At 45.5% G+C, this 26,176-nt stretch overlaps 1 protein-coding gene across 3 annotated transcripts in view; it reads left to right on the top strand.

Moving 5' to 3' along the window:
* The window catches only part of LOC116373006 (elongator complex protein 4-like), a 45,513-nt gene that overhangs the window by 2,968 nt on the left and 16,369 nt on the right, over window positions 1–26,176 (top strand). For 2 of the 3 annotated variants that reach the window (XM_031821626.1, XM_031821628.1), the window contains exons 3-7: window positions 8,148–8,269; window positions 14,528–14,662; window positions 15,895–16,049; window positions 18,215–18,299; window positions 22,193–22,381. In XM_031821626.1, the coding sequence (XP_031677486.1) occupies window positions 8,148–8,269; window positions 14,528–14,662; window positions 15,895–16,049; window positions 18,215–18,299; window positions 22,193–22,381 (686 nt within the window). The remainder of the gene's footprint in view (window positions 1–8,147; window positions 8,270–14,527; window positions 14,663–15,894; window positions 16,050–18,214; window positions 18,300–22,192; window positions 22,382–26,176) is intronic. The other variant, XM_031821627.1, reaches the window with a different exon arrangement.

The raw sequence follows: 26,176 nt of genomic DNA, 5'->3' as shown, positions 1-26,176 counted from the left end.
TACTGGTCTCGGGCTCCCTAGGTGAATATAATATTACTGGTCTCGGGCTCCCTAGGTGAATATAATATTACTGGTCTCGGGCTCCCTAGGTGAATATAATATTACTGGTCTCGGGCTCCCTAGGTGAATATAATATTACTGGTCTCGGGCTCCCTAGGTGAATATAATATTACTGGTCTCGGACTCCCTAGGTGAATATAATATTACTGGTCTCGGGCTCTCTAGGTGTATATAATATTACTGGTCTCGGGCTCCCTAGGTGTATATAATATTACTGGTCTCGGGCTCCCTAGGTGTATATAATATTACTGGTCTCGGGCTCCCTAGGTGTATATAATATTACTGGTCTCGGGCTCCCTAGGTGTATATAATATTACTGGTCTCGGGCTCCCTAGGTGAATATAATATTACTGGTCTCGGGCTCCCTAGGTGAATATAATATTACTGGTCTCGGACTCCCTAGGTGAATATAATATTACTGGTCTCGGGCTCTCTAGGTGAATATAAGATTACTGGTCTCGGGCTCCCTAGGTGAATATAATATTACTGGTCTCGGGCTCCCTAGGTGAATATAATATTACTGGTCTCGGGCTCCCTAGGTGTATATAATATTACTGGTCTCGGGCTCCCTAGGTGTATATAATATTACTGGTCTCGGGCTCCCTAGGTGTATATAATATTACTGGTCTCGGGCTCCCTAGGTGTATATAATATTACTGGTCTCGGGCTCCCTAGGTGTATATAATATTACTGGTCTCGGGCTCCCTAGGTGTATATAATATTACTGGTCTCGGGCTCCCTAGGTGTATATAATATTACTGGTCTCGGGCTCCCTAAGTGAATATAATATTACTGGTCTCGGGCTCCCTAGGTGAATATAATATTACTGGTCTCGGACTCCCTAGGTGAATATAATATTACTGGTCTCGGGCTCTCTAGGTGAATATAATATTACTGGTCTCGGGCTCCCTAGGTGTATATAATATTACTGGTCTCGGGCTCGCAAGGTGTATATAATATTACTGGTCTCGGGCTCCCTAGGTGTATATAATATTACTGGTCTCGGGCTCCCTAGGTGTATATAATATTACTGGTCTCGGGCTCCCTAGGTGAATATAATATTACTGGTCTCGGGCTCCCTAGGTGTATATAATATTACTGGTCTCGGGCTCCCTAGGTGAATATAATATTACTGGTCTCGGGCTCCCTAGGTGTATATAATATTACTGGTCTCGGGCTCCCTAGGTGAATATAATATTACTGGTCTCGGGCTCCCTAGGTGAATATAATATTACTGGTCTCGGGCTCCCTAGGTGAATATAATATTACTGGTCTCGGGCTCCCTAGGTGAATATAATATTACTGGTCTCGGGCTCCCTAGGTGAATATAATATTACTGGTCTCGGACTCCCTAGGTGAATATAATATTACTGGTCTCGGGCTCTCTAGGTGTATATAATATTACTGGTCTCGGGCTCCCTAGGTGTATATAATATTACTGGTCTCGGGCTCCCTAGGTGTATATAATATTACTGGTCTCGGGCTCCCTAGGTGTATATAATATTACTGGTCTCGGGCTCCCTAGGTGTATATAATATTACTGGTCTCGGGCTCCCTAGGTGAATATAATATTACTGGTCTCGGGCTCCCTAGGTGAATATAATATTACTGGTCTCGGACTCCCTAGGTGAATATAATATTACTGGTCTCGGGCTCTCTAGGTGAATATAATATTACTGGTCTCGGGCTCCCTAGGTGAATATAATATTACTGGTCTCGGGCTCCCTAGGTGAATATAATATTACTGGTCTCGGGCTCCCTAGGTGTATATAATATTACTGGTCTCGGGCTCCCTAGGTGTATATAATATTACTGGTCTCGGGCTCCCTAGGTGTATATAATATTACTGGTCTCGGGCTCCCTAGGTGTATATAATATTACTGGTCTCGGGCTCCCTAGGTGTATATAATATTACTGGTCTCGGGCTCCCTAGGTGTATATAATATTACTGGTCTCGGGCTCCCTAGGTGTATATAATATTACTGGTCTCGGGCTCCCTAAGTGAATATAATATTACTGGTCTCGGGCTCCCTAGGTGAATATAATATTACTGGTCTCGGACTCCCTAGGTGAATATAATATTACTGGTCTCGGGCTCTCTAGGTGAATATAATATTACTGGTCTCGGGCTCCCTAGGTGTATATAATATTACTGGTCTCGGGCTCCCTAGGTGTATATAATATTACTGGTCTCGGGCTCCCTAGGTGTATATAATATTACTGGTCTCGGGCTCCCTAGGTGTATATAATATTACTGGTCTCGGGCTCCCTAGGTGTATATAATATTACTGGTCTCGGGCTCCCTAGGTGTATATAATATTACTGGTCTCGGGCTCCCTAGGTGTATATAATATTACTGGTCTCGGGCTCCCTAGGTGTATATGATATTACTGGTCTCGGGCTCCCTAGGTGAATATAATATTACTGGTCTCGGCTCCCTAGGTGAATATAATATTACTGGTCTCGGGCTCTCTAGGTGAATATAATATTACTGGTCTCGGGCTCCCTAGGTGTATATAATATTACTGGTCTCGGGCTCCCTAGGTGTATATAATATTACTGGTCTCGGGCTCCCTAGGTGTATATAATATTACTGGTCTCGGTCTCCCTAGGTGTATATACAGTGGGGCAAAAAAGTATTTAGTCAGCCACCAATTGTGCAAGTTCTCCCACTTAAAAAGACGAGAGAGGCCTGTAATTTTTATCATAGGTAATATTGTCTTTAAATTGTTTAACTTGGGTCAAACATTTCAGGTAGCCTTCCACAAGCTTCCCACAATAAGTTGGGGGAATTTTGGCCCATTCCTCCTGGCAGAGCTGGTGTAACTGAGTCAGGTTTGTAGGCTTCTTTGCTCGCACACGCTTTTTCAGTTCTGCCCACAAATGTTCTATAGGATTGAGGTCAGGGCTTTGTGATGGCCACTCCAATACCTTGACTTTGTTGTCCGGAAGCCATTTTGCCACAACTTTGGAAGTATGCTTGGGGTCATTGTCCATTTTGCCACAACTTTGGATGTATGCTTGGGGTCATTGTCCATTTGGAAGACCCATTTGCGACCAAGCTTTAACTTCCTGACTGATGTCTTGAGATGCTGCTTCAATATATCCACATTCCTTTCCTACTTCATGATGCCATCTATTTTGTGAAGTGCACCAGTCCCTCCTGCAGCAAAGCACCCCCACAACATGATGCTGCCACCCCGTGCTTCACGGTTGGGATGGTATTCTTCGGCTTGCCTCCCCCTTTTTCCTTCAAACATAACAATGGTCATTATGGCCAAACGGTTCTATTTTTGTTTCATCAGACCAGAGGACATTTCTCCAAAAAGTCAGATCTTTGTCCCCATGTGCAGTAGCAAACCGTAGTCTGGCTTTTTAATGGCGGTTTTGGAGCAGTGGCTTCTTCCTTGCTGAGCAGCCTTTCAGGTTATGTCGATATAGGACAAATTTTACTGTGGATATAGATACTTTTGCACCTGTTTCCTCCAGCATCTTCACAAGGTCCTTTCCTGTTCGGGGATTGATTTGCAAAGTACATTCATCTCTAGGAGACAGAACGAGTCTCCTTCTTGTGACGGCTGCGTGGTCCCATGGTGTTTATACTTGCGTACTATTGTTTGTACAGATGAACGTGGTACCTTCAGGCGTTTGTAAATTGCTCCCAAGGATGAACCAGACTTGTGGAGGTCTACAATATTTTTTCTGAGGTCTTGGCTGATTTCTTTTGATTTTCCCATGATGTCAAGCAAAGAGGCACTGAAGTTAGGCCTCGAAATTCATCCACAGGTACACCTCCAATTGACTCAAATTATGTAAATTACCCTATCAGAAGCTTCTAAAGCCATGACATAATTTTCTGGAATTTTCCAAGCTGTTTAAAGGCACAGTCAACTTAGTGTATGTAAACTTCTGACCCACTGGAATTGTGATACAGTGAATTCTAAGTGAAATAATCTGTCTGTAAACAATTGTTGGAAAAATTGCTTGTGTCATGCACAAAGTAGATGTCCTAACCGACTTGCCAAAATATTTGTTTGTTAACAAGAAATTTGTGGAGTGGTTGAAAAAGGAGTTTTAATGACTTTTAATGATGTAAACTTCTGACTTCAACTGTATAATATTACTTATCTCAGGCTTCCATAAGCTTTGATATGAAATAATAACAATCATGGAGATGGACTAATGAGCAGCTGGTTCCAGTCCCAGGTAGACAAACTGCCACTTTGCCGTAGAGCAAGCCACTGACCCTGACTTCATCTGGCTGTACCCCAGCTGCATTCATGGAGGCTGTGTTCAATTCAAAGCCATGTTGGTTGATTGGGATAAGAGTTTTCTGCTGTATGTGTTGTTATTATTATCAAGCATTACAGGCTGTACAGTATTTTTGCTCACTGGTGAGGTGAAGTAGCCTGGCTGGTATCTCCTGTTGTATGTGTCGAACTGCTTTGCTTTATCTTGGCCAGGTCGCAATTGTAAACGAGAACTTGTTCTCAACTTGCCTACCTGCATAAATAAAGATGAAATGTAATTTTTTTAAAAAGCTGTCATTTGTATGTATCAACTGATATTAGGCATATATTGCCTTGCCCTTCAATTTATCCCCCCCAATCGGGGGCACCACCCTCTGGAGAGCCTTGAAGTTGCGGGCGGTGCAGTTTCCGAACCAGGCGGTGATACAGCCCAACAGAATGCTTTCAATTGTGCATCTGTAAAAATGTGTGAGGGTTTTAGGTGACAAGCCAAATTTCTTTAGCCTCCTGAGGTTGAAGAGGCTCTGTTGCGCCTTCTTCACCACACTGTCTGTGTGGGTGGTCCATTTCAGTTTGTCAGTGATGTGTACGCCAAGGAACTTGAAGCTTTCCACCTTCTCCACTGCGGTCCCGTCAATGTAGATATGGGGGTGCACCCTCTGCTGTTTCCTGAAGTCCACGATCATCTCCTTTGTTTTGTTGGTGTTGAGTGAGAGGTTGTTTTCCAGGCACCACACTCCCAGAGCCCTCATCTCTTCTTGTAGGCTGTCTCGTCATCGTTGGTAATCAAGCCTACTACTGGTGTGTCATCTGCAAACTTGATGATTGATTTGGAGGCGTGCTTGGCCATGCAGTCGTGGGTGAACAGGGAGTACAGGAAGGGGCTGAGCACACACCCTTGTGGGATCCCAGTGTTGAGGATCACCACCTGGGGGCAGCCTGTCAGGAAGTCCAGGACCCAATTGCACGGTGCGGGGTTCAGACCCAGTGCCTCAAACTTAATGATGAGCTTGGTGGGTACTATGGTGTTGAATACTGAGCTATAGTCAATAAACAATGTTCTTACATAGGTATTCCTCTTGTCCAGATGGGATAGAGCAGTGTGCAGAGTGATGGTGATTGCATCGTCTGTGGATCTATTGGGGCGGTAAGCCAATTGAAGTGGGTATTGGGTGGCAGGTAAGGTAGAGGTTACATGATACTTGACTAGTCTCTCAAAGCACTTCATGATGACAGAGGTGAGTGCTACGGGGCAATATTTATTAAGTTCAGTTACCTTTGCCTTCTTGGGTACAGGAACAATGGTGGCCATCTTGAAGCATGTGGGGACAGCAGACTGGGATAGGGAGAAATTGAATATGCCTTTTAAACACACCAGCCAGCTGGTATGCGCATGCTCTGAGGATGCATTTAGGGATGCTGTCTGGTCCGGCAGCCTTGCGAGGGTTAACACATTTAAATGTTTTACTCACGTCGGCCACGGAGGAGGAGAGCCCACAGTCCTTGGTAGTGGGCCGCGTCGGTGGCACTGCGTTATCCTCAAAGCGTGTCCCTGCCAGTCCCTGCCACATACATCTCATGTCTGAGCCGTTGAATTGCGAACTCCACTTCATCTCTATACTCCCCTGACTTTAGCTTGTTTGATTTCCCTGTGGAGTGAATAACTACACTGTTTATATTCTGCCATATAACCAGGCGCCTTGCTCTGGTTAAATGCGGTGGTTCACGCGTTCAGTTTCGCGCGAATGCTAACATCTGTCCACGGTTTCTGGTTAGGGTAGGTTTTAATAGTCACAGTGGGTACTCCATCTCCTATAAACTTCCTTATGAACTCAGTCACCATATCCGTGTATGCGTCTAGATTATTTACGCAGGCTACCTGGAACATATCAGAGTGCACGTGATCAAAACAATCCTAAAGCGTGGCTAACCATCTCCACCCCCCCTCCCCCACCATCTCCACCCCCTTCAGCTACGTGAGAAAGGGCCATTCCATCTTCCCTTTACAATCCCACGTCAAAATGAGCAAAACAAAGAGCACCAAAAAAGGAAAACCTGTTAAGACAAAAAGTAATTCCCCCTCTGACTGTTCAGAGAGTGACTGATCTGTCGTGGGGTCCTGTGGTCACAACCCACCAAGAGGTGACTCTACTGCTTCAACCTTCCACCCCGCCCCCCGTCACTCCCCACTCTCTCTCCTCTTTTCTCAACCCCCTCCTCCTCAGCAGCCTAATGACTCCCTCAGGTTCTATTTGGAAGGGCTCCTATAGAAAGGCAGGGCACAATGGGCCTCATCTGGAGAGGGCCCATCTGGGAGGCTTTGTGGGCCCTGCTGAAAGCCACAAAGGTCCTGCTGACCTAGAAAGCCATCAATAAGAGGACAGGGAGCCCCACCGACGACAAATTGAAGAGGCAGGGAATTTCCTGGGCCATCCCGGGAGCTGTCCCATCATGGGTGAGGAATGAGGAGACAGGCCAGGAATGTCTGGGAGGGAAGTACATTCCCCAGGTGTTCCTGGATGGCTCTGCGTTATTCCCGAGCTGTCGGATGTGATGTCAGCTGTATGGCTGTCACCTTTAACTGTCACTGTCCTTTGTGTGTGTGCCCACTGTCTGCCATTGTGTGTAGAGGCCAGAGACTGCTTTACAAAATGGTGGTTTGTGGCTGTGACAAGAAGCAGCAGTGGCATGCTGGGTAGTGGTATGTGGGGTTGTAGAGTAAGGAAGTAGGAAGTGGGCCTACGTTGTGGTTGGGTGGTGGGTGCTTTGTGGTCTGAGGTAGCCATCTGTGGTAGAATGTGTCCCTCACTCACTAGTCACTAGTCCTCACTGTCACTCAGGACTTCAATACAGACGTAAATTAGACCAGAATGCAAGCTCTTCCAAGTGTTAGCCTCTTTTGTCTTGAAGCTGCAAACACAGCTCTCGGAGTTCCACTAGAATTAGGCCTGGTGTCTCACTGTTGTGTTGTGTTTGACATTTAGACTGCACGTCTTTTTGGATGTAAATGTCACCTGATGCCTTTTTCTACACACCTAAACCAGTGTTCACTTCTGAATTGAATAGTGTTCATATGAATTACACCAACAAACACAAGGCCATTTGAAAAGCCATCATCACCATCCTCATCCTGAGAGAACAACAGTGAATTAAAGTGAGCTGGGTGTCAAGAAATTGTCTACCATTGAAATGAGTTGACTTGACTCACACATCAACAAAATTAACACACAACGGTCATTTCATTGGCGTGAAGAAACACTCCCGACTCTGAATGCAGGGTTGAGTTACACATCCCTATGTCATTTAGCTGACAGGGGCTCATACCTCCATGAGATCTCTGGTGAATCCTCCACACAGGATGTCCTATCCCCTCTTCAAGAGGGTGGAGGAGATGATGTGTGGCTCACCCCTTTCTGTGAGAGGTGTGGCTGTCGTCTCATATGATTGGGAGCTCTGGTTCAGGAGATGACACCTGTGTCCCTGTGTCGTGTCCATTCTCCCCACCTCCCTCACTAAGAGTGACTGGTCATTACATCCATTCCAGACAGGTAGTGTGACAGATCCCCATCTGTTGTGTTGTGATTAGGCTCATCCAGGTGTAAGGTGTTGCGTTGGGAAACACTGTGGCTTTATGTGAACAGTGTCTTTTACTGTCAATGTAGATAGACATTTAAACTTCATCACCTCTATGCTGTGTACGTGTGTTTATAATGTCATTTGTTTCTTCCCTTTTTGAGACTAAAGTGGCAGGGATCTGTGTCAATGATGCTGTTCTCTGTGTAGGTAGGAGGACACTATGACAGTGGGACCTAACGTTACGTTATGTGTGTTTCTCAGAGGAGGACCGATATGACAGCTACTCTCGTATGCTGCTCAAGTACTTCCTGGCAGAGGGGGTGGTGTGTGGACATGAACTCTACGTGGCGTCTGCTCTGGACCACCCCAATGACATCCTACAGGTGTGTGTGTGTACTGTCAGTCTGTCCCACTGGGTGGACAGACTTCGAGGGTGGTGTGTGTTGGGGGGGGGGCATTGTTGAGATGTTTCCGGATACATCACTCTGAAGGGGAACAGAGCTCCTAAAGCTGTTTCCCACTCGGCACCACAGGAGGAGGGGAACTCCCATACTGATTGATAGTGGGAGGGGTCACAACTTAACCCCCTCTTTACATATCAAGGGGTTAGAGGAGGAGAGTAAGAGAGGAGGGAGGCCTCTGGTCTGGCATAATCAAATCATATTGGTCTCCAATTCAATCAGTTGCAGAAAAGGAAAATTGCTGAGCCAGGAACTGTACGGCAGTTTCTTTTCTCTGCGATTGATTGAACTGCGTCTCTAGAAAGATGGTGCCAATGGAGAAGTTCCAGCCCAACTTTGCTATATAGTAACTTTTATTGTGTTTATCTTGACTTTTTTGTACAGACAGTTCATACTATTATCACATATGACCACCAAGTACTTCTGGACATCAGATCGACAGTTACTAACCTTGATTTGACTTCAAATACGACTTCAACTCCGACTCAGCTGTTCCACTGATCATACTGGACCCTATTCCTTTGTTCCATGGACTAACAAAACACCACAGGTGTAAACGCGGGAGATGCTGCAATGTTATGTCTTACTGAAACGTGGCCGGATGATGACGCTATGCGGGGGGGGGGCCAACACCACTCTGGTACTCAACAAACTGTATGGGCCATAAACAAACAAGAAACCGCTCATCCAGAGGCAGTGTTCCTGGTGGGTGAGACTTTAAGGCAGTGAGACTTAACCTCACTTCTACCAACAAGTCTCCTGCACCGCTAGGGGTGATAAAACTCTAGACCACTTTTATTCTACCCACAGAAACGCATACAGGGCCCTCCCTCATCCTCCGTTCAGCAGATCTAACCATGACTCCATTCTCCTGCTTCCTGTTTACAAACAAAAGCTCAAACAGGAAGTATCAGTGACGCGCTCAATGTGGAAATGGTGCAGATGCGAGGCTACAAGACTGTTTTGCTAGTACAGACTGGGATGTGTTGCTGTACAGACTCGGATGTGTTGCTGTACAGACTGGGATGTGTTGCTAGTACAGACTGGGATGTGTTGCTAGTACAGACTGGGATGTGTTGCTAGTACAGACTGGGATGTGTTGCTAGTACAGACTGGGATGTGTTGCTAGTACAGACTGGGATGTGTTGCTAGTACAGACTGGGATGTGTTGCTAGTACAGACTGGGATGTGTTGCTAGTACAGACTGGGATGTGTTGCTGTACAGACTAGGATGTGTTGTGGGATTCATCGGATAACATTGTGGAGTTTACCACAACAGTCATGGAATTCATTAATAAGTGAATAGACAATATTGTCCCCACAGTGACTATAAGAACATATCCCAAACAAAAACCATGGATTACAGGCAACATCCATGCTGGTCTAAAGGCTAGAGCTACCGCTTACAATGAACAGGACACGGACATGGACGCATACAAGAAATCCTGCTACGACCTCTGAGACATCAAACATGCAAAAGGCCAAGGATGAAGGTGGAATCCTATTTAACCGACACTAAACCTCAACACCCTCAGGGGTGTGTGCTTAGTCCCCTCCTGTACTCCCTGTACACACATGGCTGCGTGGTGCACACGACTCCAACACCATCATGTTTTCTGACAACACGACGGTGGTAAGCCTGATCACCAACGGCGATGAGTCAGCCTACAGGGAGGAGGTCAGAGACTTAGCAGTGTGGTGCCAGGACAACATCCTCTCCCTCAATGTTAGTAAGACCAAGGAGCTGATCGTGGACTACAGGATAAAGAGGGGAGAGCACACACCCATCCAAATCAATTGGGCTGTTGTGGAGGGGGTCGAGAGCTTTAAGTTCCTTCACGTCCACATCACTAAGGACATGACATGGTCCACACACACCTGCTCAATCGTGAAGAGGGCACGGCAGCACCTCTTCCCCCTCAGTAGGCTGAAAAGATTTGGCATGGTCCCTCAGATCCTCAAAACGTTCTACAGCTGCACCATCGAAAGCATCTTGACCGGCTGCGTCCCTCTTGGCATGGCTATTGCCCCACCCTTGACCACAAAGACCTACAAAGGGGGGTGCGGACAGCCCAGTACATCACTGGGGTCGTATTGTTTTATTTATCAAAAATAAAAAACAGAAATACCTTTTATTTACGTAAGTATTCAGACCCTTTGCTATGAGATTCTAAATTGAGCCCAGGTGCATCCTGTTTCCATTGATCATCCTTCAGATGTTTCTACATCTTGGGGTCCACCTGTAGTAAATTCAATTGACTGGACAGTATTTGTAAAGGCACACACCTGTCTATATAAGGTCCCACAGTTGACAGTGCATATCAGAGCAAAAAGCAAGCCATGAGGTCGAAGGAATTGTCTGTAGAGCTGAGACAGGATTTTGTTGAGGCACAGATCTGGGAAAAGGTACCAAACATTTCTGTAGCATTGAAGGTCCTCAAGAACACAATGGCCTCTATCATTCTTAAATGGAAGACGTTTGGAAGCACCAAGACTCTTCCTAGAGCCATCCTCCCGTCCAAACTGAGCAATCAGGCGAGAATGACCTTGGTCAGGGAGGTGACCAAGAACCTGATGATCACTGACAAAGCTCCAGAGTTCCTCTGTGTAGATGGTTGTCCTTCTGGAAGATTCTCCCATCTCTGCAGCACTCCACCAATCAGGCCTTTATGGTAGAGTGGCCAAACGGAATCCACTCCTCAGTAAAAGACACATGACAGACCGCTTGGAGTTTGGCAAATAGCACCTAAAGGCAGCTGACTATGAGAAACAAGATTCTCTGTTCTGATGAAACCGAGATTGAACTATTTGGCCCGAATGCCAAATGTCACATCTGGAGGTAACCAGGTACCACTCATCACCTGGCCTGTAACATCCTTACAGTGAAGCATGGTGGTGGCAGCCTCATTCTGTGGGTATGTTTTTCAGCGGCAGGGACTGAGAGACTAGTCAGGATCGAGGGAAAGATGAACGGAGCAAAGTACAGAGATCCTTAATGAAAACCTGCTCCAGAGCGCTCAGGACCTCAGACTGGGGCAAAGTCTCCCCTTCCAACAGGATAACCCCCCCTAACAGACCGCCAAGACAACTCAGGAGTGGCTTCGGGACAAGTCTCTGAATGTCCTTGAGTTCCCCAGCCGATCGAACATCTCTGGAGAGACCTGAAAATGGCTGTGCAGCGACCCTCCCCATCCAATCTGACAGAGCTTGAGAGGATCTGCAGAGGAGAATGTGAGAAACTCCCCAAATACGTTGTTATTTGTTGTAAGCTTGTAGCGTCATACCCAAGAAGACTCGAGGCTTTAATCGCTGCCAAAGGTGCTTCAACAAAGTACTGAGTAAAAGGTCTGAATACTTACTTACAGTAGCACTCAAGTGTGGACACACCTACTCATTCAAGGTTTATTTTTACTTTGTAGGATCATTTTGAAGACTTTAAAACTATGAAATAACACACATGGAACCAAAAAAAGTGTTAAACAAATCAAAATATATTTTATAATTGATATTCTTCAAGTAGCCCCCGTTTGCCTTGATGACAGATTTGCACACTCTTGGCATTCTCTCAACCAGCTTCATGAGGTAGTCACCTGGAATACATTTCAATTAACAGGTGTGACTTAAGTTAATTTGTGGAATTTCTTTCCTTCTTAATGCGTTTGTGAAAAGGTGGGGGTGCTATACAGAAGATGGACATATTTAGTAAAATACCAAGTCTATATTATGGCAAGAACAGCTCAAATAAGCAAAGAGAAAAGACAGTCCATTGCTTTGACACGAAGGTCAGTCAATCCGGAGAATTTCAAGAACTTTGAAAGTTTCTTCAAGTGCAGTTGCAAAAAACATCAAGTGCTATGATGAAACTGGCTCTCATGAGGACCGCCATAGGAAAGGAAGACCCAGAGTTACCTCTGCTGCAGAGGATAAGTTCATTAGAGTTACCATGTTTCCGAGTTCATGTCACCTCTCAACTGTTCAGAGGAGATTGCATGGATCAGGCCTTCATTTTTTTATTTTTTTTATTTCACCTTTATTTATCCAGGTAGGCAAGTTGAGAACAAGTTCTCATTTACAATTGCGACCTGGCCAAGATAAAGCAAGTTCGACACATACAACGACACAGAGTTACACATGGAGTAAAACAAACATACAGTCAATAATACAGTAGAAACAAGTCTATATACGATGTGAGCAAATGAGGTGAGATAAGGGAGGTAAAGGCAAAAAAAAAATCATTTTCGAGTTGCTGCAACAAAAACACTACTAAAGGACACCAATAATAAGAAGAGACTTGCTCGGGCCAAGAAACATGAGCAATGGACATTAGACCGGTGGAAATCGGTCCTTTGGTCTGATGAGTTCAAATTTGACATTTTTGGCTCCAACTGCTGTGTCTTTGTGAGACGCAAAGTAGGTGAATGGATGATCTCTGCCTGTGTGGTTCCCACCGTGAAGCATGGAGGAGGAGGTGTGATGGTGTGGAAGTGCTTTGCTGGTGACACTGTCTGTGATTTTATTTAGAATTCATGGCACACTTAACCAGCATGGCTACCACAGCATTCTGCAGCGATACACCATCCCATCTGGTTTGGGCTTAGTGGGACTATCATTTGTTTTTCAACAGGACAATGACCCAACACACCTCCAGGCTGTGTACGGGCTATTTTACCAAGAAGGAGATTGATGGAGTGCTGCATCAGATGACCTGGCCTCCACAATCACCCGACCTCAACCCAATTGAGATGGTTTTCGGATGAGTTGGACCACAGAGTGAAGGAAAAGCAGCCAACAGGTTCTCAGCATATGTTGGAACTCCTTCAAGACTGTTGGAACACTTTTCTGGTGAAGCTTGTTGAGAGAATGCCAAGAGTGTGCAAAGCTGTCATCAAGGCAACGGGTGGCTACTTTTGAAGAATCTCAAATATAAAATATATTTTGATTTGTTTAACGCCTTTTTGGTTCCGCATGATTCCATGTGTTATTTCATAGTTTTGATGTCTTCACTATTAAAATAGAATTTTAGAATAAGGCTGTAACATAACAAAATGTGGAAAAGGTGAAGGGTTTGAATACTTTCTGAATGCACTGTAGATCCATTCATGTGTATTTCATTTTATCCCTGTTACTGTTAAATGTTTTTTATTGTTTAATAACTCTGCATTGTTGGGAAAGGCTCGTAAGCATGCATTTCAATGTTAAGTCTACACCAGCTGTATTCGGCGCATGTGATGAATACAATTCTATTTGATTTAGATTGGTTTGAACTGGTCATATTGGTGGTGTTTGCAACCCTACACCATGCTTCTGGGCTCGACGTTGTTTTGACCAGACTGTTGCTGCAGCCTACGTCATAGCTATGTGTCTGACGTGCGTGAGATGTGTATGAATGAAGGTCAAGCTGGTGTGTGTGTTACAGTGAAGTTCGTGTTAGAGGAGGTGTCTGTCTGAACTCTGAAGGGCAGGTTGCTCAGTCCTGTGTTTTCCATGTCAGTCTCTCTATCTAGCTCTGTCTCTGTCTCAATTCAATTTAAGGGCTTTATTGGCATGGGAAACATATTGTTTACATTGCCAAAGCAAGTGAAATGGATAAACAAAAGTTAAATAAACAATGAAAAAATTAACAGTAAACATCACACTCACACAAGTTCCAAAATAATAAAGAATTTCAAATGTCATTATGTACAAAAAGAGAAAGAAATAAACATAAATATGGGTTGTATTCTCTCTCCCTCTTTCTCTCTCTCGTTCTCTTTCGCAATCTCTTTCCATCTCTCTCTCTCTCCATTCCCCCCTCTCCGAGACTTATTAAACCTGTCTACTCAGGTGTGTGTGTGTTAGACAGTCCCCCTCCTCTCAGGTTCCATCCCATTTGTAACAGACTCAGTCAGCTCTCTGAGAGATGTGCTCCGAGACCTGTCTAGTCAGTGTCTACTAATTGATTTAACCTCTGTGTCTCTGTCTGGAGGGACATGCCACTGTTAATGAGAAAACAACATGACACCTCATATACACCAGCTTCCTAGTCTACTACATGACAAGGACTCTTGTTTCACACAGTAACACAAAATGTATGTGTTGATTCATATTATTTGCCATCATGCTGAATTCCACACAATACAACCTGAAGACTGAATAAAATAGAATAGTGTATAAACAATGCAATTGTGTTATTATCTGTAGGAACTCCCCGCCCCCATCCTGGATGACATCGCCAGCCCCAAAACAGAGGACCAGGCAAAGTCATGTGACCCTGAGAGTCAGGACGCCATGAAGATCGCCTGGCGCTACCAGCACCTGCCAAAAGTACAGGTAAAAGTATGTGTGTAGGCAGTCGGCATGGGGTCACAGGTCTAGCTCTTGGTTCTATGGGGTTGATGATGGTCTTCTGCTCTAAATCCATCAGCTCCTAAACTCCTAGCCTCTCCATTCAGAGCTGGAGGAGATTACTCACACTTAGCTGCTGCTAGGTGGGGCCTGTCGACACACACACATACACACCCTGCCTAGTCTGGGAAACCAGGGTACCTGCAGCCCATCTAATGGCACGCCACTCGCCTTAACCCTCATAACCCAGATCTGTCCCTCTGTCCCCTCTTAAATCCCTGTCTATCCCCTTACCAGGGGCGCTGGCAATACACTCTTTCTTCCACTCTAAGGAATGGTGACCCCTTCCATCCTCCTCTCCTCCCCTCTCTCCCCTGCCCAGGCTATAATCCACATCGCTATGTGGATTAACAGCACACAGCAAGTCCCTGGAGATCTCTCTTTCTCTGTCTCTCTCTGGAGACGTCTTTATCTCTGTGTCTTTCCCTCACCTCTCCCCCTTCCCCAGCCTCCCAAAAACAGACTTTACAAACCAAACTATCAATAAGCCCCAGCCAGAGGATTTACATCCCAAATTCACTCCCTGAGTCCCCCTCTACCCCCATTCCCCCTACACACCTCTCCTGCCAACCCTCTCCGCGTTGCCCTGTCCAATGAAGACATCAGATCAAAGGTGAGGTGGCCGGGGCGGGCCTGGAACACTAAGCGGTTCTCCCCCCTGCTTACAAAGAGAAGATGAGCCACTGACCCCCCCCCTCCCTGACTCGCCCATCCTGTCAGGAGAGGGGCACACCGGGGGCCCCTAATCCAGATTAGTGGTAGATTTAAGAGCCCGTCTTACAATGGGGCCCCTGGTTGCTTTCACTGGGGAGAGCAGGGCTACAGAACTCTCCCTTTCACCCAGGAGAAAACATCCTTCTACTCCCCCTCAGACCGACACGGCTGTTTTCACAGCCACAAGTGGACGGTTATGTGGAGACATGATTAACATGCTGGTTGTAGTAGTTTAACTTCTCTGCAAGGTTTTATTTGATCAAACAGGATTTTGAAACACTTGTATGAACTATGAGCAGGTCATTTATTTAAAGTGATCATACTCTACTTGTTGAAAGTGAGGACGTTTCACACTTACGAAGTAGGATTATCTACCCTAGTTGCAATGTGATCAACAGCAGTGTCAAATGGACACGGCTTTTCTCTCAACACTAACTGTTGACCCTTAGACGGCCCTGGCGTCCTCGTCGAGGTTCGGACACTACTACGACGTCTCCAAGACAATGGACCCTGAGTTCTGCCAGGCGGCCAGGTGCCACGGCTTCTACCTTCCAGAACACTCCACCGCTGTGACATCACCCACCGCCACCACCCCCGGCCAGAGGTAACCCGGCAACCCCTGAACACTACCCCACCCTTATCTCTTCATGGTGCTCAGTATTATTTACACAATATATTGAGCAAATGTACTGTATATCTAAGAGAACTTAGTCAAAACCTGAGAAGCTCACCCTACAACCTGAGGAGCCAACCATATGACACATATCTAGTAGTATACGTATCACGTTTTGGAAGCATCTAAGAGACACTATTGTCATATCTTAGAGAAGCTTTTGGATTAGGTTGGGATTAACCTACAGTGTGTAGAGTAATTGTAGATGGGCAATGCTTAGACAGTTACTCTAACTAACCCCCCCCCCCCACATTCAGCAGAGTAGAAGGCTTTGGTGGTGATTGTAGAGAGACTGTTTGCTGTGAGTTTGTTTTGTTCAACATTGAGTGTGCTTAGGGTTCAGAGGTCAGGCACACTATTTACATGAGAGAGAGCGGTGAGACACACACAAGCGCATATACACACACAGTCAGATACCGAGTCAGACACGATTGGCAAACAGGCCAATCTGGAGCGGAGATGAGGCTTTATAGAACCCCTCTGCTTTCATGTCTGCAAACAGACACCCTTTAACTCTGGACCATGCAAACGCGAGTGAGTGTGTCTGGACAATTTCAGTTGACTCATATTTACTATCACTGAGCAGTGTTGAGTAAATCATTGTCATAGGAAATCCTTTTTATTTGGTCCTTTACGTTGTTAGACAGAATCCATCCTTCTCCTGTTGTTCTGTGGGTTAGTAATTAAGTCTGACAGTGGCATTGCCATCATAGTGGCACTGCCCATCAGGTTCTCTGAATAGAACACTGATCTGCCAGACAACATGACAGCTGGTCAGCAGGAAACTATACCTGCACTGCTCACATAAACACACAGACAGACATACACACACAGACAGACAAACAGACATACACACATTCTCACTCCCTAGCCTCCCCTCTTGCACGTGGCCACCACCCCATGTTGCTACCCTGGCTGTTAAATTGCTCCGTTTCACTCGCTGGCATAATTGGCACAAATTGCTCTCTAGGTGATACAGCCCCTGTTGTTGAAGACCAAGCCTCCCCTCTCTCTCCTTTCTCCTTAGAGTGGAGGAGGAGGGAGGTAGCATTGAGCTAATGTGGCCTCCCTGAGTATGATACTAATTAGCACATGCGCTAGCCCCCGTGGCTAAGCACCTAGCCCTCAGCACCACCTGAATGGAGGGTGCCCAGTGGGGGCGCACGAAGCACAATGCCATCAAACACAATGGCCACCAAGTGGAGGAAGCCAGCCTGGGGCTGCCTCTGGCTCCAGGAGGAGGGAAGGAAAGCTGGTGGAATGGTTCTGCTATGAACCCCTGCAGGGTCAGAAGGCGCCATTGTTTTTGTTAATGATGAACAATCGGAGGCAATATGTTTGTTCTATGTGTAGCTATATGAGGAAGTGTGTACTGTGTCTGCCTGGTGTTTGTTTAGGCATATGTATATGTGCCTGATGTCTGACTGGTGTGTGTCTGTCTGTTCCCCTGTGGGTAAGAATGTTCTGTTAGCCTGTAATTGCTGGCTATGGTAACGACCTACTGTAAGACTCAATGGACAGTGGTTGTTACTATAGCCAGCTGATCTTAAGGAAGGATTTCTGTGTAAAACTTTACCCTGGCCATGATGTTGGCACATGGTTGACTTGGCAGGAGGTTATGTTAGGGTGGTTTGTGGTTATTAGGGAAAGGCAGAGATCTATTGTGAGTGACTTGTGTCCCTTGTCAATGGTGCACATCTTACCCTTCATTAACCATTCAAACACTGTGCCCATCCAATCGTAACCAGCAACCCATTAAATAACCTTTCTCAGCTAGTGTGTGTCTGTGTCTGTGTGTGTCATTACACCTCCAATCGGACCCTCAGGGAGCTGACAGGCCACCAGGTTTTAATTAGATTACCTGAATAAATGAATTGAATCTCTTGATAAGGCTCCTCCATTATATTCATCTGCTCTAGTGGTCATTGTAAAGCCCTGTCATGGGGGATAAGGAGCATTTGACTTCGTCTTTTGAGACTTGATACCTGTCCTGCAATAACCTCATGTTCTACTCCCTCCTTCCCTCTTTCTCCTCTCCTCCTCCTTCCCTCTTTCCTCTTCCCACTCTTTACCCCTCCTCTTCACCCTCTCTCCAGCCCTATGCCAGAGACCTACTCCTCTCTGCTGAACAATCTCCAGGAGGTCATCCACAGGGAAGGCTTTGATGGAACTGTCCCCCAGGTAGGTACGCTCACTCTCACACGTCCATAGTCCTGTCACTACCCCTATACTCCCAACCCATATTACAGCTATCCTCTACCCAAAGAGTTCCCCATATAGGGGTCCCAAAGACCTCCTGCCCCTTACAATGACCATATATCCCAGTCCGCCCGGGCACACATTACTGTTAGCTATACTCTAACCTGCTCCTCTCTGCTGTTAGCTATACTCTAACCTGCTCCTCTCTACTGTTAGCTATACTCTAACCTGCTCCTCTTTGCTGTTAGCTATACTCTAACCTGCTCCTCTCTACTGTTAGCTATACTCTAACCTGCTCCTCTCTACTGTTAGCTATACTCTAACCTGCTCCTCTCTACTATTAGCTATACTCTAACCTGCTCCTCTCTGCTGTTAGCTATACTCTAACCTGCTCCTATCTGCTGTTAGCTATACTCTAAACTGCTCCTATCTGCTGTTAGCTAGACTCTAACCTGCTCCTCTCTACTGTTAGCTATACTCTAACCTGCTCCTCTCTGCTGTTAGCTATACTCTAACCTGCTCCTATCTGCTGTTAGCTATACTCTAAACTGCTCCTATCTGCTGTTAGCTAGACTCTAACCTGCTCCTCTCTACTGTTAGCTATACTCTAACCTGCTCCTCTCTACTGTTAGCTATACTCTAACCTGCTCCTCTCTACTATTAGCTATACTCTAACCTGCTCCTCTCTACTGTTAGCTATACTCTAACCTGCTCCTCTCTACTGTAAGCTATACTCTAACCTGCTCCTCTCTGCTGTTAGCTATACTCTAACCTGCTCCTATCTGCTGTTAGCTATACTCTAACCTGCTCCTCTCTACTGTTAGCTATACTCTAACCTGCTCCTATCTGCTGTTAGCTATACTCTAACCTGCTCCTATCTGCTGTTAGCTATACTCTAACCTGCTCCTATCTGCTGTTAGCTATACTCTAACCTGCTCCTCTCTACTGTTAGCTATACTCTAACCTGCTCCTCTCTACTGTTAGCTATACTCTAACCTGCTCCTCTCTTCTGTTAGCTATACTCTAACCTGCTCCTCTCTACTGTTAGCTATACTCTAACCTGCTCCTATCTGCTGTTAGCTATACTCTAACCTGCTCCTCTCTACTGTTAGCTATACTCTAACCTACTCCTATCTGCTGTTAGCTATACTCTAACCTGCTCCTCTCTACTGTTAGCTATACTCTAACCTGCTCCTCTCTACTGTTAGCTATACTCTAACCTGCTCCTCTCTACTGTTAGCTATACTCTAACCTGCTCCTCTCTACTGTTAGCTATACTCTAACCTGCTCCTATCTGCTGTTAGCTATACTCTAACCTGCTCCTATCTGCTGTTAGCTATACTCTCATCCATATCAAATAATTGCCCTTCCCAACACCCCTCTTCAAGTTACCATGTTAATTCCTCTCACCTGACTAGAATGACTTCATCAGTGTTAAGGTGATGCTGGCAGCAGAGCAGACAGCTGTGTGTGTGTGTCTGTGTGTGTGTGTGTGTGTGTGTGTGTGTGTGTGTGTGTGTGTGTGTGTGTGTGTGTGTGTGCCATCTTTGAAACATATCTTTGTTTTAATGATTATCAATCCTCTTCAGAATGTCAGAAATACCATCTGTCTCTCGGTGTTTCTATTTTAGTATTTCCACTGAGGTGTGTGGACCTGTGGAGGGGGGGGGGGGGGGTGGATCACCTAGATTCTGTGACCCCTCTGCTCCTCACCTGGAGCCTCCTCCCCCCTCTCCCCCTGTCACTCACACACAGGATTACCCCCCCCTGACCCAGCGCTGTCAATCATTCATTAATTAAGCTCTGACATCATCAAAGAGCTTTTGGCAGAGCAGAGGAATGCAGACAGGCCACAGATGGACATGGGCACCATCACAAGAATTTCCAGTATAGGGAAGACTGTGTGTGTGTGTGTTTCCACCCCTGCTCATACTGTTTGTCTTGGATGTTGGCTACAGAAACCAGGCATAATATTATCACTTCATAATGCAGTCTCTTTGGGCCCTATATGTTACTCCTTCTTTGCTATAATTTGGTGTTTTCTGGCTTGACTGTCAGGTGTCTTTTGTTCTGGGGCAGTACGGCTTGGCTGTATGGTGGGGCTCTGGTTGGTGGGTTTGGGCTGTGTTTTGGCACTGTTCCCCGACTCTCTATAGGAGTACTAAACAGTTTCTCTCTATAGGAGTACTAAACACCTTCTCTCTATAGGAGTACTAAACACCTTCTCTCTATAGGAGTACTAAACACCTTCTCTCTATAGGAGTACTAAACACCTTCTCTCTATAGGAGTACTAAACACCTTCTCCCTATAGGAGTACTAAACACATTCTCTCTATAGGAGTACTAAACACCTTCTCTCTATAGGAGTACTAAACACCTTCTCTCTATAGGAGTACTAAACACCTTCTCTCTATAGGAGTACTAAACACCTTCTCTCTATAGGAGTACTAAACACCTTCTCTCTATAGGAGTACTAAACACCTTCTCTCTATAGGAGTACTAAACACCTTCTCCCTATAGGAGTACTAAACACATTCTCTCTATAGGAGTACTAAACACCTTCTCTCTATAGGAGTACTAAACACCTTCTCTCTATAGGAGTACTAAACACCTTCTCTCTATAGGAGTACTAAACACCTTCTCTCTATAGGAGTACTAAACACCTTCTCCCTATAGGAGTACTAAACACATTCTCTCTATAGGAGTACTAAACACCTTCTCTATATAGGAGGAAATGTTGGCCTTTCTTCATGATGTTGCCACAGCAACAGGCATGTTACTACGGTTCCCTTCCCACTGGAGCCCAGGGGTCTGATAAACTGTGGTGGGATGTTTCTGACAGACATACAAGCAGACAGGAAGTGAGTCAGGGATAAACGTGTGAGAGAATAGAAAGGGAGAAAGACAACAGGAATGACTGAGTGATTGAATAAGTTGGTCAGGAAGTGTAGGAGAAAGAGAGAGAGGGAGCGGGAAGAGGACAGAAGAGTGATACCCCTCCCTTGGGATTGTGCAAGGCCAACAGTGGAAACTCCTAGTAACAATGAGGTTTATTTGTCTTAGATAGCACCAATGCTGAAAAAGGCCCTAGATCAATGGACGAGAGGAGAGAAAGAGAGATTGGAGAGGGCATAGAAAGAAGCAGGGTAAGAGGGATGAGAGAATAGAGAAAAGCATGCTGGGACATAAGGAAAAGTGAGAGACTGAGAAAAAGGGAAACCCCAAAGCAGGGAGAAACTTTATTCTATAGTCTTAGGGTGTTTTGTGAGGGTGGGCAAGACTTTGAGGGTAACACTCTACCCCTCCGTCCACCACCCCTCCCCACGGCCCCCCTTGGCCGGCAAGGCTCATTCTGGTGCCAAGAATGTGCCGGCGTTTCTGGGTGGCAGCCATATTGGAATCCTGTCTGACAGGTCCATTGTACCCCTGTCAGATGGCCCCTGTGATTGGGCAGTTGTGTCCAATCACGTTTGGCGGCTGTGTTCTGATGGTCTGTGCTGGTGAGCAGACTCTCCTGTCCTGTTGGGCTGCTAGTGTCTGTAAACTCGCCACTGTTTTGTTTACTACCACAACGTGAGGGGTTTTAATTACCAACAGAAATATAATAAGTATTTTCTACGGTCATAGACACATGCCCAATATTTTAGTTAAAAATGCAATGATAATGTGTCATTTCAACAACATATGAGGCATGGAACTCCATGACAATTCCTTACATGCACTGTTTTTATCAAGAGTCTCAGTATCTCTCTCTCTCTCTCTCTCTCTGTTTCTCTCTCTCTGTTTCTCTCTCTGTGTTCTTCTCTCTCTGTGTTCTTCTCTCTCTCCCTCTCTCTCTCTCTCTCTCTCTCTCTCTCTCTCTCTCTCTCTCACAGACCAAGTCACGGAACATCCTACGGATCGGGCTGCACTCCCTCGGCTCCGCCCTGTGGGATGACGACCTGTGTTGCCGTGAAACCCCAAGCCACGGCCACGCCCTCACCACTTTCCTTTACGGCCTCCGGGCCATGCTGAGGTCATCGCTCTCTGTTGCTGTGGTTACCGTGCCCTCACACCTCATCCAGGTATGAGTATGTGCCGGGCACTAAGACTGTCACAAAGGGCACATAGGCGTGTCACATGCACCCCAGCATTTTCAATTCATGTTCATCACCTTTCACATGTAACATTGTTCTATGGATTATCAGTAGTGTTGTTAACAGGAATCAACACCCTGGAGAACAGTGTCACCAGGGTTAGACTACAGTATGTGTATGGTCAACACCCTGGAGCACAGTGTCACCAGGGTTAGACTACAGTATGTGTATGGTCAACACCCTGGAGCACAGTGTCACCAGGGTTAGACTACAGTATGTGTATTGTCAACACCCTGGAGCACAGTGTCACCAGGGTTAGACTACAGTATGTGTATGGTCAACACCCTGGAGCACAGTGTCACCAGGGTTAGACTACAGTATGTGTATGGTCAACACCCTGGAGCGCAGTGTCACCAGGGTTAGACTACAGTGTGTATATGGTCAACACCCTGGAGCACAGTGTCACCAGGGTTAGACTACAGTATGTGTATGGTCAACACCCTGCAGCACAGTGTCACCAGGGTTAGACTACTGTATGTGATTGGTCAACACCCTGGAGCGCAGTGTCACCAGGGTTAAACTACAGTATGTGTATGGTCAACACCCTGGAGCGCAGTGTCACCAGGGTTAGACTACAGTATGTGGTCATATGAAGCCAGTGGGTCTCACTGTTTCAGAATTGAAAGAGGGGTCCACTTTGCTGTCTGTGTGTGTGTGTATGCACACGTCCATCCGTTTGTGTGTACACGTCCGCCTGTGTGTGTGTGTTGGGCCTACTGAAGGCTGCTCTGCCCTGTCCTCAGTGGGCTGCTACATTGCCCCCTTTTGTTTTGACTGGGCCTCTTGACATTGTGGGCAATTCAACCCAGTCTCTCAATGGGACATGGCTCGATATTGGCTTAGTCACCCAGTCTCTCAATGGGACAAGGCACTATGTTGGCTTAGCCACCCAGTCTCTCAATGGGACAAGGCTCTATGTTGGCTTAGTCACCCAGTCTCTCAATGGGACAAGGCTCTATGTTGGCTTAACCACCCAGTCTCTCAATGGGACAAGGCTCTATGTTGGCTTAGCCACCCAGCCTCTCAATGGGACAAGGCTCTATGTTGGCTTAGCCACCCAGTCTCTCAATGGGACAAGGCTCTATGTTGGCTTAGTCACCCAGTCTCTCAATGGGACAAGGCTCTATGTTGGCTTAGCCACCCAGTCTCTCAATGGGACAAGGCTCTATGTTGGCTTAGCCACCCAGTCTCTCAATGGGACAAGGCTCTATGTTGGCTTAGCCACCCAGCCTCTCAATGGGACAAGGCTCTATGTTGGCTTAGCCACCCAGTCTCTCAATGGGACAAGGCTCTATGTTGGCTTAGTCACCCAGTCTCTCAATGGGACAAGGCTCAATGTTGGCTTAGTCACCCAGTCTCTCAATGGGACAAGGCTCGATGTTGGACTCTTATTCTGTGAGTCCTCAGCCATTCATCCATTGGACAAGCAGGGATGGCATGTGGCTTAGGCTCTAATGGACTGCATTCAGAGGACTGTTTCACTGTTAGTCTACACCTGTTGTTTACGAAGCATGTGACATATACACATTTGATTTGAACCTCTTTGTTGGTTGTTGTTGCTGTAATTACATGCATCTATACATTCTGTGTGTTCTATTTGATTAGATTAATTAGGATCCCCATTAGCCCGATGCCAATGGCGACAGCTATTCTTATATGGCGTCCGACACAAGAATTTACAATTGACATATATTTAAAACATGAACATGTAGTGTGTGTGTTCATCTATCAGTTACACATGTCAGTACATACACACAACAAGTAGGTCACATGGGGCAGAGGCGTCGCCCCGTGAGGTGTTGCTTTATTTGTTTTTTGAAACCAGGTTTGCGGTTCACTATATGAGATAGGAGATCCATGCACTCATGGCTCTGTATAATACTGTACGTTTCTTTGAATTTGTTCTGGACTTGGGGACTGTGAAAAGACCCCTGCTTGCATGTCTAGTGGTGTAAATGTGTGTCAGTGCTGTGTGTAAATTGACTATTCAAATCATTTGGAACGTACAACACATTGTTTCTTATAGAAACAAGAAGTGATGCATTCAGTCTTTCCTCAACTCTTAGCCAAGACAGACTGTCAAGCACAGTATTAATATTAGTCCACTGATTACAATGAAGAGAAAGGCGTGACTCTCTGTTCTGGACCAGCTGCAGCTTAACTAGGTCCTTCTTTGCAGTACTTGACCATATGACTGGACAATAACCAAGATAAGATAAAACTAGAGCCTGCAGGAGTTGCTTTGTGAAGTGTGGTGTCAAAAAAGCAGAGTGTCTCTTTATTGCGGAGAGACCTCTCCCCATCTTTACAACCATTGAATTTAGTTTTAGAGATGTTCAGGACCAGTTTATTACTGACTACCCATTCCAAAACTGACTTCAACTCTTTAAGTGTTTCAATGACTTCATTAGCTGTGGTTGCTGACGCGCATATGGTTGAATCATCAGCATACATGGACACACATGCTTTGTTTAATGCTAGTGGCACGTCTTTTGTAAAAATCGATAAGAGTAAAGGGCCTAGAGAGTTGCCCTGCGGTACACCACACTTTACATGTTTGACATTAGAGAAGCTTCCATTAAAGAAAACCCTTTGAGTTCGATTAAAACTTTTTTTTTGAGCTTTCTCAACAACAGGTAATGGTCAATAATATCAAAGGCTGCACTGAAATCTAACAGTACAGCTCCCACAATCTTCTTATTATCAATGTATTTTAACCAATCGTCAGTCATTTTTGTCAATGCAGTACATTTTGAGCGCCCTTCTCTATAAGCATGCTGAAAGTCTGTTGTTAATTTGTTTACAGAGAAATGGCATTGTATTTGGTCAAACATAATTTATTCCAACAGTTTGTTAAGATCTGGCAGCAAGCTGATAGGTCTGCTGTTAGAACCAGTAAAGGCCACTTTACCACTCTTGGGTAGTGGAATGACTGGCTTCCCTCCAGGCCTGAGGACAAAGACATTCTTCTAGGCTCAGATAAAAAATATGACAGATAGGAGTGGCTATAGAGTCAGCTACCATTCTCAGTGTCAGGAGGTTTGTCACTATTGATCGATAACAATAATTGTTTCACCTCTCCCACACTTCAAACTTATAATGCTCATCTTTCATTATTCGTTTTTTATACAATTGCTCACTGTTCGTTGTTGGCATTTCCTGCCTAAGTTTGACTACTTTGTGTGTGTGTGTGTGTGTGTGTGTGTGGTGTGTGTTTGTCCTTACTCTGGACCCTCAGTGTGGAGTAGGTAGGGGCATATGGCAGACGGTGGCTCTCTCCCAGAAACTCGGCCACAGAACCACACTCGCTAGAACAAACATCCAGACCGATCTGATGTAGGGCTGGGCGATATGGCCTAAAAATCATATCTTGAATCATGGGTGATTTCACGATATACAGTATATTTGTTTACGTTTTCTCGTAATAAGCGTTGTTGCACAATTTCAGGTCAAATACACTGCATTTCAAACAGTCAGCAATAATCTAATGAATTCAGGGCTTATAAAATGATATCTAGGCTAAATAGAAGCCTTCCGCATCCATAAGACCCAATAATAATTTAAATGTTTGTCAATATAGTTGAACCTTTATTGTATGCTATAGCTTGGAACATAAATACATGGGACTCTAGATGACATCATAATGAGGTTTTGTTTCCAACATTTCGGCTGTTTTCCTAAAGAAGTTAAATCCGCTATGTGTTTTGTTTCCTTGCCACAATA

This window comes from Oncorhynchus kisutch, unplaced genomic scaffold (assembly GCF_002021735.2).
Source record: "Oncorhynchus kisutch isolate 150728-3 unplaced genomic scaffold, Okis_V2 scaffold4001, whole genome shotgun sequence".
Lineage (NCBI taxonomy): Eukaryota > Metazoa > Chordata > Actinopteri > Salmoniformes > Salmonidae > Oncorhynchus > Oncorhynchus kisutch.
This window is presented reverse-complemented; position numbering and strand designations above follow the sequence as displayed.